The following is a 23,731-nucleotide window of genomic DNA, read 5'->3' as shown; positions in this document are numbered from 1 at the left end:
ACAGCCATGATATTCAGAAAGGGGCTTCAGCGACATTCCAGCAACTGTGAGGCTGATTGGAGGAGTCCCTAAAGGTGGAAGGCCAAGGAGATGATGCAGACAATGTGTGGCACTCAGACTAACACTGCTAGGGTGGAGACCGCTGTGAAAAATGTGTCTTGAAATGTGATGCCCAAGGCATGGCTCATTCTGTGACCACCATGGCTGAGGGCCTTGGCATCATGTCCCAGCCGCTGAGAAAAGTGCCCCAGATGCAGATGGATATTGCCTCAGCACTCCAGAGTGTGGCCAAGTCACTGAGGAGCATTGCTGAGGCTATCAATACCATGGTGTAAATAATGGGGAGACTCAAGGACTGGCACAACCAGATGACTCAGAGGCCTCTGGAGCTCACTCCAGCTGCCCCTACTTCCTATTGAATTCCACAGGATCCTATGGGCACAGTCAGGAGGAAGCACTGAAGGCCACCCTGGTGCCTGCCACAAAAAAGACTACGGCGTTATTCAGTTCTTCCGAATCCCGCACTGCTTGACACCGGCGCACCTCAAGGGAAGCGGACAGAACAGGGTGGCACAGTGACGCCAGTGAGACCGGTAAGTCGGTTGCCCCCCCCCCCCCCCCCCCCCCCCCCCCCCACTCCGGCTCCAGGCTCTCCAGGGTATGTGGTCTCGTGATGTGGTATAAGGATCCCTGGGCATGGAAAGCAGCAGGCTGCCTCCACCTCTGATGTGCATCTTGGGAACACATCTGGCCGTAGCACGAGACCACGAAAGACCAAAGAATGAGGAGCACTCAGTGGGCACTGGGGGGTTCACTATCTGTAGCTAGGGGGAAAAGAAATCTGTCACAGTTAAATGTTCACTATTAAAACATGTCATATCTCATGTGGGCCTGATGATGTGTGCGAGCACACTGTCGGCAGGAAGACAGGAGTCAGACTTCAGCAGAAACTGAGGAGCACTGATGCTTTCCTCACAGCAAGTTATCTTCCCTCTCCTGTCTTGTTAACTGACTCACTGACAGTGTCAACACAAGTCCATCACCCTATGAAATGAAAATCGCTTATTGTCACGAGTAGGCTTCAATGAAGTTACTGTGAAAAGCCCCTAGTCGCCACATTCCTGCGCCTGTGATGTTACACAGGCCCTAGGAAGGGGAAACAGGGTGGTTGAGGAGGGGGTGGTGCGATGGGTGGGGAATAGGGGGGGAAAGGGTAGATTAGGGTGGGAATGAGGGGGAGAGAGGGAAAAGGGGGAGAGCAGGTGGATTAGTCGGGGGGCAGGGAAATTGGGGAGGGGGATTGAGCAGACGGATATCAGACCCATCGATGAACATAGAAAAAGGGGAGAGAAACACCATCAGGTTGTCATGCTGAATACATGTTTATGGTACGTGTGTCACTGAGAAAGTTAAGGAGAAAGAGAAAAGAAACTCAGGAAACATCTTTCTGTCTTCAGACCCCAGCCTGACTGGCTCCAATACTATATGCCCTTTGACAGACAATAATGTCAATAGTAGCCTTTCCAGACACAGGCAATGTCCCTGCAGTGCTCCAAGATTCTGGGGAACAGTGTTGCTAGAAACTAACATCATTTTGGTTGATCTCAAGACATTATTGATCTGTATTGCTATGTAACTCAATGCTACCGAGTCTTTCCTCACTCGTGATGTCTATTCCACAACCACCCTGTGGTCTATACTTTAGAGCATCCTCCCTTTTCATGGCTACTTCCTGTGATCCTGCTCCCATTCCTAATATGACTATACTTTTACAATGCCCGCAGAAGCCCATATGCAGTGCTGGCACACCCTGGAAATCCTACTGAACAACAGCCACCTTTTAAAACACCACTGTTAGACCCCCAAAAAAACACTGTTAAGTTAAAGCACAGCTCTGGAGTCTTGCCACATCCAGTCATAAATGGTAGCAGAAAATTAAATAATTAACAGAAGGAAAAGGCTTCGCAAACAACTTAATTCTCAATGATGGGTGAACTCCCCAGCACGTCAGTGCAAAAAGCCAAGATTGGAAATTTGCAACAATTTTCAGCCAGAAGTGCAAAGTGGATGATCCATCTTGGCCTTCTCTTGAAGCCAAGTCCTTCTTGCCTAGCCAGCAATGGCAGAGGAATTTTTGAAGAATGACAGCAATGGAAGGCAGAGTTAATACTTTAAATTTAAGTTGTTTTTTTTCTCAACGTTCTTCTCACGAGAACAGAGAAAGCTAAGAATTGACATAACGGATGAGTTCAAATTAGGTAAGTAGGTTGACGAAATTCAGTCACTCTGCGAGTTATAGCTGGAAGGTTTAAATGTAAGCGCATTGCCAAACTAATGAAGAGAGAAAATAGAGGATTCATAGGACATGGAAAAGTCTACCAGGAACAATGGCAAGGAGTGAACCTATTGTCGGATTTAAAGGAAAGTGGCTATGTATTTGAAGTAAATGGTAGACGGGTATGAGGAAAGAGAATTGGCACAGACACAGTGGGCTATTGACTTCCTTCTAGGTTCGAATGAAATAAAGCACAAGTTTCAATCATTCTGAGCTAACTACATTAAAGGTTTTTTATTTATGTAGCTGCAGCTATTACATGCACAGATTTATTTATTGGATTAATATGACAAGGCTGGTTTATATCGCATTTAGGGTTAATGGTTAGGGGTATTAGTTAGTGAATAGGGTTGAGGTTTGGGTTACTGGTTAGAATTAGGAGTTAGGGTTTAAGTTGAAGCTAGGGTGTTAATATTGATGCTAGGACATTAAGGTAAGTGATTCAGGTGTTGGATTAGGGTATTAAATTTAGGGTTAAAGTTAGGAGTTAATAGTTAAATAGTTAATAGTTAGGAGTTAAAACAGTCAGTAGGATTAGATTTGGGGATTAGGGTTAGGGTAGAAACCACTATTGACAGTTCATTCATAACTATTGCTTTTATGTCACTGATGTGTTGCTGTTGATAATATCAATCACTAAGCACTTCTTTTGTGTATTTGTCTGTTTTATGTACTGTCTACTTGTAATGGATGAGGAGAGAGCTATTTATTTGTGACCAAATCAAAAAACTTCCCTCAGTGTTTTTCATAAACTTCCTTCTGAATTTATTCAATGGTGATGAGAACAAAGTGGGAGATTTGCTAATGCATATGTAAAACTGTTGTGTCTATCATTTATTCATTGCACAGGGTCTGTTTAGCACACTGGGCTAAATCACTGGCTTTGAAAGCAGACCAAGCAGGCCAGCAGCATGGTTCAATTCCCGTAACAGTCTCCCCGGACAGGCGGCGGAATGTGGCGACTAGGGGCTTTTCACAGTAACTTCATAGAAGTCTACTCGTGACAATAAGCGATTTTCATTTTCATTTAATTTCATGTTTCGTGTTTCAGCCTCAAGGAAAATTGGCTCAAATGCATGAAGAACCAATCAAATTAATGTTACTCTTCCTATGTATCCATCTCATAAACTTCTTTCTAAATCTTACCAGCAATCATGCACACCTGTTCTCAAACATACCATCGTCGCTTGCAATGTTCTCAAACATGCCATTGTCGCTCGCTCGCTCCAACTCAATGTTAATAATGCCAGGAATAGGAGATTCACTAGTGTGGGTATATATACCAACAAATCAACTATTTCAAGCTTCCTACACTCATATAAAGAACATTTTCAAATGAACAAAATATTCCAATTAGATAACATTTTTAATGTTGATCTTACATAGATCAGTCAAGGCTTCTTTCTATCATTTTATATGTTTATAAAAACATTAAAACAATCCATTTTAAAATTAAATGTTAAAATTTATCATTTTGTTCATGATTTAATAAACAAATATAATTACAATTTACAGTCTGGGTAAAAGTCATTCAAAGCTAGGGTACCAACCTATTGGGAAAAGCCAAAGAGAGAGAACAAAATACGTGTTCTGAACTTGCAGCAACCATTGCTCTTATTTCAGGTTCTACAATTCCTGCTTTTCTTCTTATCGTAGATCCCCCCACCTATTGCCTGAGCACAACGTCATTACTGAACATCAATCGTTTCTGATTTTTATCATGGATAAAGTATTTTTAATGTAAGTTTAATAAGGAAAAACACAACATGCCACATAATTGTTGTTTTATTGCCAACAGTCATACATTTTTTGTAATAACCAACAAATACAAATGTAAACATAGTTTATGAAAAAAATGTTGCAATTCATTTATATTCAAAACAGCAGCCTCTGAGATACGCACTACTATCTGATCAAAAGGCACATTTTTTTGTAGCACAGCTAAAGATTCAGTGTTGCCTGGCAGAACTTGTAAATTTAATTCTCTTATCTTCAGCAACTGTTTTGTAAGTTTTAATGAAATTGTTTCATTGACCTTCACTTCACTGAATAATGATGAAACCTATGCAGGGTTGGCAAAACATCAGCATTTTAAGAGTTAAATATGAAGACAACAGTATGATTTGCTGAATACTGGGCATTAATTTCACATTTGTGCTAAGCTTGGTGGTAGTTTTCAATGAAATTGATTATAGTAGTAAAAAATAGTCAATAATTTCTTGACTTCTAGTAGACTTGTCAAAGTGACAGTGATTGGTAGCCATGGATTTGGTAGAATAACATCATGAGGAAAGCCATCCCAACCAACAACAACCGCTAGATTAAGCTATTTTTTTCTTATATTTTAAGCCTTCCAATTGATTTCAATAAAGAATTAATCTATTGCAGGCTTTGTGCATATTGTATGTAAGCTTTAATAAGCTAATATGACTTGCTGCTAAGCAAATATCTTGAAAATTGTTTGGCATGTTTATGACATCAAAATGCTCCATTAACTACAATTTACAATCATGAGAAAAACTAACATTCATTCAATTTACAGAATAAAATAATTATACAAATTCAAGAATTGTTTTTAAATAATTTAATTACACTGTGGTAGATTCTGATTGGTTTAAATCTCTGAGTAATAAGCAAGTTCTCTGCATCCAACCACACAAAAAGCCAGATAAACCACCTTATCAATAAAATGTTTAATACAGCGGCATATTTCATCAGCTGTATTTAAAATGTACATTGTGTTCATTTCATACCAAGATCAATTATATGTCAGTGTGCAAAAGCACTTCATTCTCAAAAGAGTTTAAATGTTCACATGTAAATGAAAAACATTCACAAAAGTGAAAATCCTGTGTAATAACCACTTATCAATGGCACATACTCTGTTACTATAGTTCTCATGTGTTTTTAATTTTTCAGATAAAAACAACAGTCATAAAACACATTCACATGAACACATTGTTAATAGGATTTCATTTACAATCTTCAAAGACAAAATAAACTGCACCATCAATTGCAGGTTTATCACCAAATAGCTATTTGAAGATTTTTACTTTTTTTTTCTAAAAGACTGTTGTTCCTTAAAATAGTAGCTGCAATTAACGTCATTTGAGTTAAACATCTTCCTTTAAACATTTTAAATATTGTGCTTCTGTAGTAAAACATTCCATGTGAAGACATCAAGAAAAAAAATCATAAAATATAATTTCTGCATCATGTGTGCTAGATATCAGCATTTCATCTATACAATCGTAAATGATTCAACATCTCGTAGAAATATACTGATTCAAGTTGAAACACAGAGCGTAAAACATCTTCACAACCTTTTTTTCCAACCCAATCTTTTGCATTAAGTATTCAAGTAAAACCCCTGCTTCTTTTGAGCCGCACAATATCAATTCACATAAATCAGACAGTTATCTTGAAATTAAGAGATCTCTTCTCCCTATTTCCACCAAATAATAGGCCAGGGAATAAGAATTTCCACCAGGTTATTAAAATCGCATGACTAGCTCAGGCAATCATTGTTTCCTCTCAACTGATTGCTTCAGGCACAGTTCGCTTCCAGCTGAGACTATAGGCAAATTGCTGTCACGGTGATGGCAGATAAGATGGCTAATGCTTTCAAATACATGATCTTTAGTCCGAACCTTTAAAAACAAACAATAAAGAATATAAAAAGTTCAGTGTCAGAAAATACCATGCAGGCATTTTATATTTTCCATGCAGGATTAAGGTGCTTTTTCGTTGTATTTGAATATTTTCTAACCTCTCCAGTCGGGAATGCTAAGGACCAAATAATTTCTGGATTTCAGAATTTCTGGATTATAGAATTACATTAGAATGCGCAACCACAAGTGTGTGACCCAAAACACACTGTAAATATAATTATTTGCTTGAAACATAAAACTGATAAAACATTAACCAGCAATAAAAAATGTTTTACTTTTCCAAATACCTTATCTTCCATGTTTCTGCTCCCAAAGTGCTGCACTAAAATGATGCTGATGATATCGAGGGTCTGTTCAAAGAATTTCTGGACAATTGCTATTTCCGAGTAATATATTTCCAGATTGAAGGGTCACAGTGATCTTTTTTTTTACTTTTAAATTCTGTTTAAACATTCTGAGTAGAGGCAAACCAAATCAAAATTGTAGTTACATGATTAGTATAAGCATTCACACTACGCTCAATAACCTGGGTGATACAGTTTAGAGGTCAGCCCTTTATAGGGACAGAAGAGGCAGCATTGACAGTGTGAGAGTTTCTGGTTTAACTGCAACTATTTTGCACCAAAAGCAGTTTACAGTGAATTTTTTTTTAAGAAAAAGGTACAGCCTTAAAATTGCAGTGAGGGAAAATTCAGTGTTCATTGATAGTTGAAGGATTGCAGAGAATATAATATGCTTCCATTTTTTCTGTGTATTGTCAACATCGGGAGCCTCCAACAGGAATCAGGGGCGGGATTCTCCGACCCCGGGCCGGGTTGGAGAATCGCCGGTGGGCCGCGCGAATCGCACCATGCTGCCCCGATGCCGGCACGCGATTCTCCACAGAACGGAGAATCGGCAGCATTGGTGCCGGTGTGGTTGGTGTGGCGCCGGTCGCGGGCTGCTCTACGCGGCCGGCCCACCGATTCTCCGGCCCGCATGGGCCGAGCGGCCATAAGAAAAGAGCCGCGTCCCGCCGGCGCCGTTCTAACCTGCTCTGGGCCGGTGGGACCTCGGCGTGTAAGAGTCGGGTGGTGGCCTTTGAGAGGGGGGGGGTGTCCAACCCTGGGGGGGGGGGGGGGGGGGGGGGGCCTCTGATGTGGTCTGGCCCACGATTGGGGCCCACCAATTGGTGGGCGGCCTCTGTGGATGGGGCCTCCTTTCCTACGCGCCAGCCCTTGTAGTCCCGCGCCATGTTGTGTTGGGGCTGGCGAGTTGAAGGAGGCCACTGCGCATGCGCTCGTTGGCGCCGGTGCCACTGCGCATTTCCTCGTTGATGCCAGCGCAACTGCGCATGCGCGGATCCCGCGGCGCACAGTTCGCGTCGGGATCTGCAGCGATGCAAACCTCTCCAGCACCGTGCTGGCCTCCTGGAGGGGCCAGAATTAGTCGTGGGATCGGCCCGTAAAACGCGACGGCGTTTACGATGGCGTGGACACTCTGCCACTGGATTGGAGAATCCCGCCCCAGTTATAGAGCACCCAATGCAGAGAAACACTCCCGCTATACTGTCCCAGTAAAGTGCCTTAGCTCCTACCAAGAAAACTATCTCCTTTTGCTCCAGAATGATAGTCCAGTTTCCAATATCAACTGCACACCTCCTCACACCCCACCTTCACTTTCCCACCTTTTTCAGGGAGAAACTAAATATGGATAATCCTACATATCAATGTATATGTATCGGGAACTGGGTTGAGAATAGTCAAATTTATTTCATGTCTTACAACCGAAAGGAAGACACATTGTGGAGCTGAGTCCACAAAAGATCAGCCATGATCTAATTGAATGGCGGAGCAGGCTCGAGGGGCCAGATGGCCTATCCTGCTCCTAGTTCTTATGTTATGTTCTTATCCTCTCATTCTGAAGTGACATTGAAAGAAAGGTTCTAACGAGCTGAGTTGGTCAGTTACTGAGCAACATTAGCAGTACTGTTGAAGAAGTCTGGCGCCATTGTGTCATATTCTGTTTCAGAACAATATATGAAACGGATAAGTTTAAAAATCCCATTACAATGAAACTGGTAAATTATTCTGTTTCATGTATTATGAATTTGTTAACTGTAGCTAAGGTAATGGCTTAAATAAATCAATCTGTTCAACTTCAAAAAGTGTGATGAATGTAGGAAAATTTTATACACATATTGTATTATGTGTCTGTTGCAGTAATGCTATTAAAGTAACTTAGGTTAAGGAATCGAGATTATGGGCACAATCTAACCAAAATAAAACAGAGTCCATTTTGGGCGGGATTAGCGGGGTCGTTCCCGGTGCTACACTCTCTAAAGACAATTTGTTGCTATTTTGGGCTTGGCGGGAAACACCCCGCGATGCCGCACTTTAGCATAATTTCCTGCACTGAGGAAGTCCGACGAGCGGAGTTCCACAGTGCAGGAAGAGATCGGGATGCCAAAATGGCTCCCCAATCTCTCAATTCCCCCCCCCCTCCACCGACTCAACCACCAGACCTCCCCAACTCACCTGTTGAAGGTCCATCAGGACCCCCACACTCCACCTCATATGGGCAGGGAACCCCAAACCCAGTCACCGACACAGGCACAATGCCAGCCTGGCACCATGGCACTGTCAGCGTACCCAGGTGACACAGGCAGTGCCTGGGTGCCACCCTGCCTTGAGGACGACTACTCAGTGACCTCCTATCGCTTGGGAGACCCCCCACCCTAGGTACCATTCCACCTGGTCCCCATTTGTGAGGGCCAGTACAGGATGGCGCCTGGTTGGAGACCAATAGATGCCAAGTGGCTGATCGATCCGGCGTCAGCATGGCTAAGAGGGTTCTTAAACTCACTTAACCATGCGAGACTGGGTCCCGCCCATCATCTCACAAGATCTGGTTAGATCCCACAAGGTGTAACGACCATCGGGAATCCCGGGGAAGGCCTCTTCTGGGATTTACCAGCTGCGTCCTGTCCCGATTCCGACGGGCGTTGCCGGTAGATCACATCCCACATGTCTGCTAAAGCGGAGTTGAGAGGTCAACAGCTAGGCAGGCTGTGATGTCACTCATGGGAGAGTTGTATCTGTTTTTAGTTTTGTTTTCCTGCCCTGTGTCTGTTGCTTTTCATTTCATATTTAGGGTTTTGTTCTGGGTTCTGAAGAACAACGTGTTTCTCAGACTGATTTCTGAAAGTTTCTCTCCCAAGGCCTTTGTGCGTAAATCTGCAAGCCACTGAGTGTTCACTGCATTAATAAGTGGCATTTGACCTGTGTGTGTCAATTTTACTTCATTTAAAGTTAGAAGTAGATGGGAAAGTAAGCTCAACAACCGTATTTTGTTTTCGAACTTTTTAACTTGTTCATTGAAAACTTTGTTTTTGTCTCAATATAAAGATCCCTAGTTGTCAATAGAATCACTCCTGGAGCAAAGTATCCTTTCCTCATAGTTTACAAATCGAAAAATTGTTGGGGTTTCTCATCCAGTCTCCTAATATAAATTAGGGTCTGGTCCGGGTACTGTAACACAAGATTTATAATGGACACTATTGGATTTTCCACTTGTTATACTCCCTGCCTGGCTGTCACTTCCATTGAAGTTAGTGGAAAGAAAAGCCAACTGAAGAATATAACGGATACTCAATTCAATAGCATCAATTTGATGTCCCACTGAAGTAAAAGTTCAGTTTGTGTTGTGTATGAATTATGAAGTTTTGTCAGGGGGCTAAGATCTCACACTACATATACACACATATTATCATTGCTAATTTGTAGTTTTTTTTAAATGGGAGAAAGTCTTTTTAAAATGGCTGACGTGTGTCCATCAGTGATCTTCCAACAAAAAGAGCTACCATGGCCGTATCGCAGAAATCTGTGCCTCACTATCTCTCTAGAGACACTAACAACCCCTGGGGGCTGCAGACACCAAATTCAAAGAGAATTATACAAAGGCCATCTGTCTGTCAGAAGCCAGGCTTGGCTAACCAGAGCTTATTTGTGTGCTAGGACAAATGACCCTGAAACCTTCCTTTCAAGTCTTAATGGATAGAACATTTAACAATCTCAAGGACCCAGACAAGGGGATACACGCCCTTTGTCAACGAAACTGTGACGAGCTGGGAATCATGTGACATGAATCTCTCGCTGGTGGAGCTAGTTGTATTGCTTCACTGTGGTGAAAACTCAGTCTGCCATTTTAACATCTACAAACTGCATCACAGAAAAGGGGCTCTGCCCAGATTAAATACCTGGTCCCATCTACACTGTTTCTACTGGAACTTCTGTACCATCACCGACAAGATCGATTCATCTCTGCGTGCCTATCTACTCGTGTGAAATCAACTCTACTGGAAAAGTAAATTCTGCAGCTTGAGGTTTCACCCTGTGGATCTCCGTGAAGAGATACTTTGGACTTTGATTCTGGACTGTGGTCACATGTGAAAGAATAATTATTTTCTCTGCAGTCTTTGCCCTCTAAACATTTATTGCTCTCTATTCCTCTTGTACAGTATGAATGAAAAGGAGGCAACATTCCTACGGTCCCCTCCTCCCGTGTTTGACTATGTTTAAATAAAACAAACCCTTTGAGTTCATCCTATCTCGAGTTTGATGTGGGGCTAATACCAAAACTTGGATCACATCAAAACTGAGAAATACATCACTAATTCCAAAGGGGAAAGCAAATCAAAATCAAAAATCGCCTTTCTGTTTACAGATGGCAAAAGGAAAAACTAGGCACTGTTTAAATTAAACCCCCTCCTGTACATAACATTTTTGTAATACAGACATTCATTGCTGGCTTTTAACTACTTCATTGAGAGAAATGTAAGAGTACTATTGATTGAGTAAAAAAAATTTAAACCATGTCAGTACTTCAAGACAGACAACAATAATGATCTACATTTAGTTCGTACCAATAACAAAAATGAAAAACAAAGCCTTGGAAGGAGAGTGAGGAAAAGTAGCCAAATACATGGGCCTGAATTTTATGGGCCCCTGGGTGGAATAAGCAGGTGGAGGGGCGTGTACAATTGGGCGCCATGGCAGTGGTGTCATGCCCGCCCTCAAAATAACTTTGCCAGCAGCAGGAGAGGTGCCAGGCAGCCCAGTCACCATGGACCAACTAAAACCTTTAAGTGACCAATTGATAGCCACTTGTGGGCCTCCTGCAGCCACTGATCGGATTCTACTCATGCCAAGTGTCTGGCCTTCATGTGAAACATGGCAAACTAGTGACCAGGCAAGAACCATTGATTCCTTCTTGGGCTCCTGTACACATTGGAAGCCCCCCCCCCCCCCCCCTTTCTCCAGGTAGTTCTCCCCTGTGGGTTTCATCTCTCCAATACTACCAATGATCTCTATTGCTGAAACACCTTGCTGGGGGCTTGCCAGCCTTGTTCCCGCTGGGAATCTGGGCTTACCTTGGCTCCATGACAGCAGTCTTTCATTGGAGTCTGTTGCAATCCCAGCAGTGGTCACTGCTCCAAGTGGTGAGGCTAGAGAGCTGTGAAACATTTGATGGTCAGGAGCTCTCAAAAGCAGGACTTCCTCCAAGATGGGAGCAGAAGGCCCACCTCAAGACAATCAATGGCCTAATTGTAGTGTTCAATTGTTTGGTGTTTCATTATCTGTATCTGGTGACTGCTTATTGTGGATAATTAGTTAAGCCTGAGAGTCGCTACTCAGAGAGAGAGACTGGAATGAGGCTGGCTACCGTAAGCATGAGAACATACATTTTAAAAGCATTATAAATAATGTCCTGCACACATATGGTCTGATGTATCATCACTTCACATTCCAAAGCATAAAGTACAACACTGACAACTGTTAAATGACAGCCGGGAAAGCCAGCTAAGCTGGTGTAAGCTTGTACCTGAATTTTACGCCATGTCCCTCGTGCAAAATGCAGCTTCTGGTTTTGAGAATTGGTCAATGTGGAAGAGTGGAAAAGGCTTTTAGGAAGAGAGTTGTAGAGAGTACATTCAAGATAGGTATAGGGTGAGATTCTCTGGCCTCCAGGTGACTTGTTTCCCAGCAGTGGGAGGTGGCCTGCTGTTGGCCAGCAGTGAGATCTTCCAGTCCCGCGGCTGCCAATGGGATCATCCATCCCACATCTCTGGGAAGCCCGTGACTGGGGTTTGCTGTTGGTGGGACTGGTAGATCCCACCGGTGTGAACAGCTGGAAGATCTCACCCATTGACTCTGGAATGGAACATAGAACAGTACAGCACAGAACAGGCCCTTCGGCCCTCGATGTTGTGCCGAGCAATGATCACCCTACTTAAACCCACGTAACCCGTATACCCGTAACCCAACAATCCCCCCATTAACCTTACACTACGGGCAATTTAGCAAGGCCAATCCACCTAACCCGCACATCTTTGGACTGTGGGAGGAAACCGGAGCACCCGGAGGAAACCCACGCACACACGGGGAGGACGTGCAGACTCCACACAGACAGTGACCCAGCCGGGAATCGAACCTGGGACCCTGGAGCTGTGAAGCATTGATGCTAACCACCATGCTACCGTGAGGCCCCAAAGGTGAATCAAAGGTGAATTTAGAGGAGGTGGATTTTAAAGAAGACCAGAATCAAAGAAATGGTGAGCACAACAGGGAAGGTAAGACTTCTGCAGGAGGATTCCCAGGTAAGGTGAGAAGTTTATGGAAAAATACAAGGATCTTACATTTGATTTGTTGTTGGCTCAATGTGTATTGGGGTGAATAAGATGCCTGGGCTGAAAATGGGCCGGTGAACTTACATTGGTTGTCAGTGGAACCTGAGGTTAGATCTTGTTGGTGGAAGTCAATGAAGAAACCGCTGGGAGCGCTGTCGGCCCACAAGAGCTGCTGGTGAATCAGAAGGCTGGCAACTCAACAACTTCAATAGTGCCATCAGAAACAGTGGCCACACCTGCGGCTGTACTTGGAGCATGAGGGCCCTTCGATGGCTCTCAGTGAGGTCAGTGGGATCTGGGATGATGGCACCAGCCAAGCGGTCCCTGGTGAGTTAACTGGTTGGGGGTGGGGCACAGCGGAGGAGGTGTCGCTGAGGTATTTAGAAAATAGTCCCCATTTAGAAAGTAGTGTATGCCTCTATTATTCCTACCAAAGTGCATAATCTCATTTTTGTCATGTTGTATTTCATCTGCCACTTCTTTGCTCACTCTCCAAGTCTTTCCAAGTCCTTCTGCAGCCTCCCCACTTCCTGAACACAACCTGTCGCTGCACTTATCTTTGTATCATCTCTGTTCCATTAGCACACTGGGCTAAATCACTGGCTTTTAAAGCAGACCAAGGCAGGCCAGCAGCACGGTTCAATTCCCGTACCAGCCTCCCAGAACAGGCGCCGGAATGTGACAACTAGGGGCTTTTCACAGTAACTTCATTGAAGCCTACTCGTGACAATAAGCGATTTTCATTTCTTCCAGATCGTTAATGCATATCATGAATTGTTGTGGTCCCAACACTGACCCCTGCGGAACACCACTAGTCACCCCGGTTGCCATCCTGAAAAAGATCCCTTTATCTCTATTCTCTGCCTTCTGCCAGTCAGCTAATCCTCTATCCATGCCAGGATATTGCCCCTAACACCACGGGCTCTTATCTTATTTAGCAACCTCCTATACAGCATCTTGTCAAAGGCCTTCTGGAAATCCAAAGAGATCACGTCCACTGGTTCTCCTTTGTCTAACTTCCTCAAAGAATTGTAACAGATTTGCCAGACATGACCTCCCCTTGACGAAGCTGTGCTGACTCAGTCCTATTTTATCATGTACATCCAAGTACACTGCAATCTCATCCTTAATATTAGACTCTAAAATCTTACCAACGATCGAAGTCAGGCTAAACGGCCTACAGTTTCCTGTCTTCTGCCTCCCTCCGGTCTTAAACAGGGGTGTTACATTAGCCATTTTCCAGTCCTCTGGGACCCTCCCTGCCTCCAGTGATTCCTGAAAGATCGCCACCAATGCCTCTCCAATCTCCTCAACTATCTCTTTTAGAACTCTGGGGTGTAGTCCACCCAGTACAGGTGATTTATCTACCTTCAGACCTTTCAGCTTCCCCAGCACCTTCTCCTTAGTGATGGTCACCACACTCACCATTAAAATATCCTGAGCCCTGGTTACACAATCTCCCAGATTCTTCTCTCCTCACTTTTGGTTGCTTATGTTGCTGTATATGCACCTGTGATATTGAAAAGCTTTTAGTTGTGCCTCTAACATGAACAGGCCATTGCTCACAGACTTCGAGAATCTATTGTGAAACTATATTATTTGGCAAACAGTGGCCTGGCTACAGACGAACAGGAATTCAAACAAAATGCTGGGGCGGCACGGTGGTGCAGTGGTTAGCACTGATGCCTCATGGCGTTGAGGACCTGGGTTTGATCCCTGCTCCGGATCACTGTCCATGTGAAGTTTGTACATTCTCCCCGTGTTTGCGTGGGTCTCATCCCCACAACCCAAAAGATGTGCAAGGTAGGTGAATTGGCCATGCTAAATTGCTCCTTAATTTTGGGGAAAAAAATTGGGTTCTCTAAATTTATATAAAGAAAAAATGCTGAGGTATAAAAATGCAGCAAGAGCGTTATGGCAATTTAATATCAGACACTTGATGGAATAAAGCTGGATTCTGGGCAGCATTCTCCAGGAAGTCGCATGCAACCTCAGGAATGGGCATTATTGAATTGGTTCCAGTTAAAAAGTGCAGAGGCTGTTTATGGCAATGAACTGAAATAGAATCTATAGAATCCATAGAATCCCTACAGTGCAAAAGGAAGCCATTCAGCCCATCAAATGCATTAACCCTTTGAAAGAGTACCCTACCTCGGCCCGCTCCCTCATCCTTCCCCACCTAATCTACACATCTTTGGACATGAGGGATAATTTAACATCGTCAATCCACCTAACCTGCACATCTTTGGACTGTGGGGCGAAACCGGAGCACTCGGAGGAAATACATGCACATATGGGGAGAACATGCAAACTCCATATAGACAGTCACCTAAGGCTGGAATCGAACCTGGGTCCCTGGTGCTGTGATGCAGCAGTGCTAACCAATGCGCCACCGTGCCACTCACTCTAAGGAGGTTTTGATATTGGTGTTTGAAATCAAGAAGGTTTTATATTTAGTAAATAAAAAGAAATGCCTGAAGGATAGTTAACCAAATAACAATGGCTTAATTTGATCAGCAAAATTTCCAGAACGTTCTGTGCAACGAGTGTTTTGGGTTTGGAATGCAGTGCCTGATAGTGTGTTGGGTATGGATAAAATAAATGCTCTCAAATGGAATCGGCACAAATTTTTTGTCGGAAAATTTCCATGTTTTCTGGGGTTTGATTGGATGCATTGGGTTGCATTTCGAAAGAGCCAGGGCAGAAGTGATGGATCGAATGGACTATGAGGAACTTCCCTATTAAAATTCCCATTACCACCCATCTTGTCTCATACTATCATTTGTTCAGTTATTACTTTCTCTTGCCTTCTATCCTATCACGGAGCATGCCTTTTGTTCGTTCCTCTCTTCTGTACCGCTCCCTGTCTCTCCCCTGACATTAAAAAACTATTACAGCACAAACAATTATCAGTTCTGATGGAAGTCAAACACGTTGGAATGTAACCCTGTCACTCTCATCTGCCACAGATGCTGAAGACCCCATTGGATATTTCCAACATTTTTCATTTGTATTCCATATTTCCTAAATCCACAGTATATGGCCTTGGTTGTTCCCGTCAGTATTGGACAATGATCTCTCAAAAACAATCCAGTACGCTGCCTCTCACACTGTGCTGCCGCTGCTGGCTCAGACTCTCTTCTGCTTCTTGTCCTCTGCCAGCTCTCCTTCGATCTTCGTTGTTGCCCAGCAACAGCGAGATTTCCCAGATCGATTTTTTCGTTTTGAATAGGGCGCTGATTGCGAGGATAGTGGACGCTGAGTACTCGGCGATAGCCATTTCAGACCATGCCCCGCATTGGGTGGACCTTGAGCTGGGGGAGGAGAGGGACCAGCGCCCGTTGTGGTGCTTGGAAGTGGGGCTGCTGGCGGACGAGGTGGTGATGGGGCGGGTTTGAGGATGTATCGAGAGGTATCTAGAGGCCAACGATAATGGGGAGGTCTGAGTGGGGACGGTCTGGGAGGCACTGAAGGCGGTGGTTCGGGGGAAGTTGATCTCCATTCGGGCCCACAGGGAGAGAGGGGAGCAGAGAGAAGGGGAGAGATTGGTGGGGGAGATGGTGAGGGTGGACAGGAGGTACGCGGAGGCCCCGGAGGAGGGATTGCTGAGGGAGCGGCACAGCCTTCGGGCTGAGTTCGACTTGTTGACCACCAGAAAGGCGGAGGCTCAATGGAGAAAGGCTCAGTGTGCGGTGTACGAGTGTGGGGAGAAGGCGAGCAGGATGCTGGCACACCAGCTCCGTAAGCGGGATGCGGCCAGGGAGATTGGTGGTGTTAAGGATCGGGGAGGAAATGTGGTGCGGAGGGGGGTAGACATTAATGGGGTCTTCAGGGACTTTTATGAGAGACTATATCGGTCCGAACCTCCGGTGGGGGGGGGGGGGGGGGGATGGGGCGCTTTTTGGACCGGCTGAGATTTCCAAGAGTGGAGGAGGGAGGGGTGGAGGGTCTGGGGGCGCCAGTTGAGCTTGAGGAGCTGGTCAAAGGGATAGGGAACATGCAGTCGGGGAAGGCGCCGGGGCCGGATGGTTCCCGGTTGAATTTTACAAGACGTATGCAGACCTGCTGGGCCCCCTGTTGGTTAGGACCTTCAACGAGGCAAGGGAGGGGGGGGCTCTTTGCCCCTGACGATGTCTCGGGCGCTGATCTCCTTGATTCTTAAGCGAGACAAGGATCCCGTGCAGTGTGGGTCATACAGGCTGATCTCACTCTTGAATGTGGACGCCAAGTTGTTGGCAAAGATCTTAGCCACGAGGATAGAGGACTGTGTGCTGCAGGTTATCCATGAGGATCAAACTCGGTTTGTGAAGGGGAGACAGCTGAACACTAATATACGGAGGCTCTTGAACGTTATAATGATGCCGGCGGTAGAAGGGGAGGCGGAGATAGTGGTGGCGCTAGATGCGGGGAAGGCTTTTGATAGGGTCGAGTGGGGGTACTTGTGGGAGGTGCTGGAAAGGTTCGGGTTTGGGGAGGGGTTTGTCAGTTGGGTGAGGCTGTTGTATGAGGCCCCGATGGCGAGTGTGGCCACGAATAAGAGGAGGTCGGAGTATTTTCGATTATATCGAGGGACGAGGCAGGGGTGTCCCCTGTCCCCCCTACTTTTTGCGCTGGCAATTGAACACCTGGCTATGGCACTGAGGGAGTCGGGGGATTGGAGGGGGCTGGTCCGGGGTGGGGAGGAGCACCGAGTGTCGCTCTACGCGGACGACCTTTTGTTGTATGTGGCGGACCCAGTGGATGGAATGCCGGTGGTGATGGGGATTCTCCGGGAATTTGGGGATTTCTCAGGGTATAAGCTTAACTTTGGGAAAAGCAAGCTGTTTGTGGTACACTCGGGGGACCAGAAGGGGGGGCAGGGCCGGCTCAAGGCACCGGCAACTCGGGCAGTTGCCCGGGGCACCATGTGCTAGGGGGCGCCAGAGACTCGGGTCCCGCGCATGCGCAGTTGGGCCGGTGCCAACCAGCGCATGCGCGGTGGCGGCCCTCCCCCAGGGCGGCCCCCCCGGCTCGGTCCGCTCCCCCGCTCGGTCCGCTCCCCCTCGCCCCCCCTCGGGTCCGCCCCCCCCGCCCCGCCCTCGGTCCGCCCCGCCCTCGGGTCCGCCCCCCGCCCCCCCTCGGGTCCGCCCCCCCCTCGGGTCCGCCCCCCCCTCGGGTCCCCCCCCCCGCCTCCCCCTCGGCCCCGCCCCCCCAAGGGCGCAGAAGTTCAGCTTGCCCGGGGCGCCAGCAACCCTAGGGCCGGCGCTGAGGGGGGGATTGGGAGGCTCCCGCTGAAAAGGGCGGAGAGGAGCTTCAGGTACCTGTGGGTTCAGGTGGCTAGGAGCTGGGGGGCCTTGCATAAGCTTAACCTCACAAGGCTGGTGGAGCAAATGGAGGAGGAGTTTAAGAGGTGGGACATGCTGCCGCTGTCTCTGGCGGGTAGGGTGCAGTCAGTCAAGATGACGGTGTTCCCGAGGTTTCTGTTCCTGTTCCAGTGCCTCCCCATCCTTATCCTGAAGGCCTTTTTTAGGCGGGTTAACAGGAGCATTACGGGGTTTGTGTGGGCACACGGGACTCCAAGGGTGAGACGTGTGTTCTTGGAGCAGAGCAGGGATGGGGGGGGGCTGGTGTTGCCCAACCTCTGTGGGTATTATTGGGCTGCCAACTCAGCGATGGTGCGTAAGTGGGTAATGGACGGGGAGGGGGCAGCATGGAAGAGGCTGGAGATGGCATCCTGTGTGGGCACAAGCCTGGAAGTGCTGGTAACGGCGCCGCTGCCGCTTCCTCCAACGAGGTATACCACGAGCCCGGTGGTGGCAGCTACCCTCAAGATTTGGGGACAATGGAGGCGGCACAGGGGGGAGGTGGGGGCCACGATGGGGTCCCCGATAGGGGGGAACCACAGGTTTGTTCCGGGGAGAATTGATTGTCGGGTTCCTGATTTGGCACAGGGCAGGTGTCAGAAGGCTGGGGGATCTGTTCATAGACGGGAAGTTCGCAAGCCTGGGTGAGCTGGAAGGGAAGTTTGGGCTCCCCCCGGGGAACACCTTTAGGTACATGCAAGTAAGGGCGTTTGTCAGGCGGCAGGTGGCGGGGTTCCCTCTGCCGCCGCCGCGTGGGGTTCAGGACAGGGTGCTCTTGGGGGTGTGGGTTGGAGAAGGGAGGATCTCAGAAGCGTACCAGGTGATGCAGGAGGTAGACGAGGCCTCAGTGGAGGAGCTGAAAGGTAAATGGGAGGAGGAGCTGGGTGAGAAGATTGAGGAGGGGATGTGGGCGGATGCCCTGGAAAAGGTGAACTCCTCCTCTTCTTGTGCGAGGCTTAGCCTCATACAGTTTAAGGTGCTGCATAGGGCTCATATGACAGGGACAAGGATGAGCCGGTTTTTTGGGAGCGAGGACAGGTGTATTAGGTGCTCTGGGGGCCCAGCAAACCATGTCCACATGTTCTGGGCATGCCCAGCGCTGGGGGAATCTTGGAAGGTTGTAGCAAGGACGGTGTCAAGGGTGGTAGGATCCAGGGTCAATCCAGGCTGGGGACTCGCAATATTTGGGGTTTCAGTGGAGCCGGGAGTGCAGGAGGCGAAAGAGGCCGGTGTTCTGGCCTTTGCATCCCTAGTAGCCCGGCGGAGGATTCTTCTTCTGTGGAAGGATGCGAGGCCCCCAAGCGTGGAGGCCTGGGTCAACGATATGGCGGGGTTTATTAAATTGGAGAGGGTGAAATGTGCCCTAAGGAGGTCAGTGCAGGGGTTCTTCAGGAGATGGCAACCATTCCTAGATCTCCTGGCAGAACGGTAAAAACAAAAGGTCAGCAGCAGCAGCCACCCGGTTTGGCCGGGGGGGGGGGGGGGGGGTTGTCTCTTTGTTTTCGTTTTGGGTTGAATCTTTGCCAACGACGGGCGTTTATTATTTTTTTTCTCTTTTGTATATACGGGGGGGGTTGTTCTTTTTGTTCTTAAAATTGTCTGTAACTGTTTTCTTTTTTGTGAAAATGTGAAAATTTTAATAAAAATTATTTTTTAAGAAAAGCAACAGCGAGATTGAATAAATCAAATGGGCCAATCAGAGCAAAGCCTCGTGGAGCACTGGATAGTCAGTCTATCAGCATTCTGTGATCTGAAAGGCGTTTCTCTAATTGGCCTATTTGCTTTATTCAATTATTTTCAAATTTTGAGTGTTAGAACCAGCGTTTGCCAGTAACGTGGTGGCCGCCAGCGTCATGGACCCTTAAAAACCCTTCAAGACGGGAGTGCAGACCACAGTTTGGGAACCCATGATCTGCAAGAAGCACTGCAAAAACTCATCAATGTTCCTCAGGCAGCACCTTCCGACCTATGACCTCTACCATCGAGAAGGACAAGGGCATCAAGCACATGAGAACACCTGGAAGTTGCCCTCCAAGTCACTCACCATCCTGACTTGGAACAATATCACTGTTACTCTACTGTTGTTGGGGCAAAACCCTGGAACTCACTCCCAAGTAGCACCATGGGTATACCTACACTATGTGGACTGCAGATGTTCAAGAAGCCAGCTCACCAGCACCTTCTCAAGGGAAATTAGGGATGGGAAACAAATGCTGCTGTAGCCAGTGAAAGCCAATAATTTCTGAACTCAATTGGGGTGAGAGTGGGCAGCAGGTCAACAGGAAGGCCAAGGAATTTCAAGGCTACCCCCCTGTAAACCCATTGTCACTGGATAGTAAAATTCTATCCAATAATATCTGGCCTGTGGCCTAATACACCTTTCAGAAAATCATGCACTGTTGGTACCACTTTAACTATGATTTGCCTCACCTGCCTCTCCAGCATGAGAATGAAGAGGCAGTGCAACTAAAATTCACTCGGCTGATTCTTGGACTGGGGGATTCTTCTATGAGAAGAAACCGAGTAGACCGTGCCTACAATTCCCTACAATTTAGAAGATTGTGAGGTTTTCTCATAAAATATTCGCATTTTAAGCAGAAATACAGGGCAGACGTTGAGGAGGGGTGTTTCTCTGGGGAGGCCAGAATTAGAAGTCACAGTCTCAGAATAATGGGTCAGTCACAGATGTGACGGGTGATACATTTTTACTCAAAGGGTTGTGAATTCTTGGAAAACTTCATGCCAGAAATTGGTGCTCAGCTGTTGAGTATATTCAAGACAAAGATTGACAAACTTCTGGATACCAACAAATCAAGTGATAAAAGGAGAATAAGTGAAGATGTAGTTGAGGTCGAAGATCAGCCATCACATTATTGAATGGCACCTGGTTTGAGGACTGAAAGGTCTACTATATTTTTACTATCACATGGTTATTCACTTTGCACACTTGAACATTAAACACAAGTCTGCTGTTTACATTTGCACTTATAATAACATTGAGTAAACAATCTTCAAAAACTCTGCTGTGTGTTTTATAACACAGATTCCCCAGAAGAACATTCTGTAGAACTGAATGTTGGTATTTCTTCCAGAATCTGAGAAAACAGCAGTATTACTACATGTATCTTGAGTATGATTACTTACAATTCCTTCAGGGTCGACCAGGAGAAGATGTTTAGCCAAGCCATTATGCATGCCTGTTAATACATAGGATCCAGGGTTGGTCGTACTTTTTCTAACCAGAAAGTCCCCATCAGTTGTCAGGAGCTGCTCTGCATCCTTTCTGCTCATTTCCCCATGATACCATGGTTCCTCCTTCAGAAATTCCTTCACTGCATCTGTGGTTGTCTGAGATAAATGAGGACTGTCACACGGAAGAGATGAAGTTTTGTTTGAAAATTGCCCACCTGTCTGATGCTTTAAAGCATCTTCAAAGGGTTCTGGTTACAGTGGAAACAAGAAACAATTATAAAATAGGTTAGCGTCACTCCATCTGACTGTTCTGCCTCATTTTTACCATCCGAGGTTGTCTTGGGATGAACTCAAACAAAATAAATTTATGAAAGTGACTTCAATAAGATAGAATGGTATCAACATTTATGTATTAGGAGTTAAAAGCATGTTATATAATAAAGGATATATTCTAGAGGTATTTCATACAGTAAAATATCCATAGATAATGTGTAAAAATGCATCTGGTTAGTACCTCTAACAATGTTGTAACCTTTTTTTATTCATTTGTGGGTGTGGGTGTGGGTGTTGATGTCGGTGGCAAGGCCAACACATAGTGTCCATGTCTAATCGCCCTTGAGTAGGTGGTGAGTCAGGATAGCATGTCATCCGGAGAGGAACTTACAGGTGGTTATATTCAATGCACTGCTTCCCTTATCCTTCTAGGCAGTGTTACGTTCTGGTACTCAGCCAGTAAGAATCATGCACTAGAGAACGTCTAGTTCTTGACTAGTTAAATGTTTATTGTTAAATAATTACATGGGTTAGATAAACATGAGATAATTATCAAAAAACTACTATTATAAATTATCCAAGACCTCCTACAAATATGACTATCCTCTATCTCCAAACTTTCTGAGGTAACAGAGTCACGTGTTTGTTCTCTGCTGCCACCTGCTGGTTGGAGGCTGTATACATTACTATTTACATGATTGCTTATGCATATCATCACAGGCAGTGTAGGTCATGGCTTTGGGGGATGATGTCAAAGGAACCTTGGTGAATTGCTGCAGTATATTTTGTAGTTGTGCACACTGTTGTCATAGTGGACGGATGGTGGAGGGAGTAAATGATTAAGGTGTTGGACTTTTTCCGGCAGGGTTTCAAGTTGCTTGTGTGTTATTGGGGCTTCCATTCATCTAGGCAAAGGGGATGTATTCCATCACACTCCTGATATGTCTTAAAGAGGGTGGACAGGCTTTGGGAATTTACCCACTGCATAATTCCCAGCCTCTGACCTGCTCTTCTAACCATTGTATTTACATGGTGGGTCCAGTTATGGTTCTGATCAATAGTGGCCAGCAGGATGTTGAAGGGGTAGGGAGATGGATTTCAGTGACAGTAATGTCATTGAATGCTATGGGGAAGTAGTTACAATATCTCTTGTAGGCGATGATCATTGCTTGTGTGGCGTGAATGTTACTTGCTGCTTTATCAGTATGATAGTTGTTTAGGTCTTGCTGCATTGCAGGCACAGACTACCTCATTATCGGAGAAGTTGCAACTGGAACTGAACAATGTGCAATCATCAGAAAACCATTTTTTCCTTTATTTGTTCATGAGATGTGGACATCACTGACAAGGCCAGCATTTGTTGCCCATCCCTAATTGCCCTTGAACAGAGTAGCTTCTTAGGCTATTTTAGAGGACAGTTAAGAGTCAACCACATTGCTGTGGATCTGGAGTCACATGTAGGCCAGACCAGATAAGGATGGCAGAATTCCTTCCCTAAAGGGCATGCCCTACGTGGAATCTCCACTTCTAATATATGCGGGAGGGAAGGTGATTAATGAAACAGTTTGAGATGGTTAGACCTAGGATATTGCCCTGAGGAACACCTGCAGTGATGTACTGGGATTGAGATGATTGACCTCCAATGACCACAACCATCTTTCTTGGTGCTGGGTATGACTCCAACCACCACGATTCCCATTGACTCCAGTTTAGCAAGGGCTCCTTGATGTCATTCTCAATCAAATGCTGCCTTGATGGCAAAGGCAGTCGCATGATTTTCCGTTTTAGAAATTAAGTGTTGACACCGGGACAGGACTTCTAAAACAGCAAAATTGGCGCCGCTCACGGAACAAATCAACAACCATTAATGGGCTAGCACTGGCGGCACGTGGAGCACGGTCGATTCTAATGAGAAACGGTTGGATATGCCGGAGTCAGGATTGGCAATCGAGAAGCTGACAAGCTGCAGCCGCATACTGGCAGTCCACTCCCCTCACACACTCATTCCAGTCAACAAGATGGCAGCACGGAGAGTGGCACCTTGGTTCGTGGACGCAGGGTGGCCAGGGCGAGTAGGCAGCATTGTGCTCCTGACAGTAACCCCGTCCCACACACCTGTAACCCTACCCCCCTCCACAACCCAGTTGGAGGCCGGACCACCCCCTGCCCAACATGCCGGTGCCCATACTGACCGCCACGGCCGGGTGCCCTGGTCACTGAGGCCGCCAGTTACCCACCCGTGGGCTGCATG

General features: G+C 46.1%; 1 protein-coding gene across 1 annotated transcript in view; it reads right to left on the bottom strand.

The window, feature by feature from the left end:
• Nucleotides 1–4,102: 4,102 nt before the first annotated feature.
• The window catches only part of shc3 (SHC (Src homology 2 domain containing) transforming protein 3), a 279,288-nt gene continuing 259,659 nt past the window's right edge, over nt 4,103–23,731 (bottom strand). Inside the window, exons 11-12 of the mRNA XM_038804769.1 lie at nt 21,160–21,455; nt 4,103–5,985 (exon numbers count right to left, since the gene is read on the bottom strand). Coding sequence (XP_038660697.1) covers nt 5,857–5,985; nt 21,160–21,455 — 425 coding nt within the window. The 3' untranslated portion in view covers nt 4,103–5,856. The remainder of the gene's footprint in view (nt 5,986–21,159; nt 21,456–23,731) is intronic.

This window comes from Scyliorhinus canicula, chromosome 8, assembly GCF_902713615.1.
Source record: "Scyliorhinus canicula chromosome 8, sScyCan1.1, whole genome shotgun sequence".
In the NCBI taxonomy this organism is placed as follows: Eukaryota; Metazoa; Chordata; class Chondrichthyes; order Carcharhiniformes; family Scyliorhinidae; genus Scyliorhinus; species Scyliorhinus canicula.
This window is presented reverse-complemented; position numbering and strand designations above follow the sequence as displayed.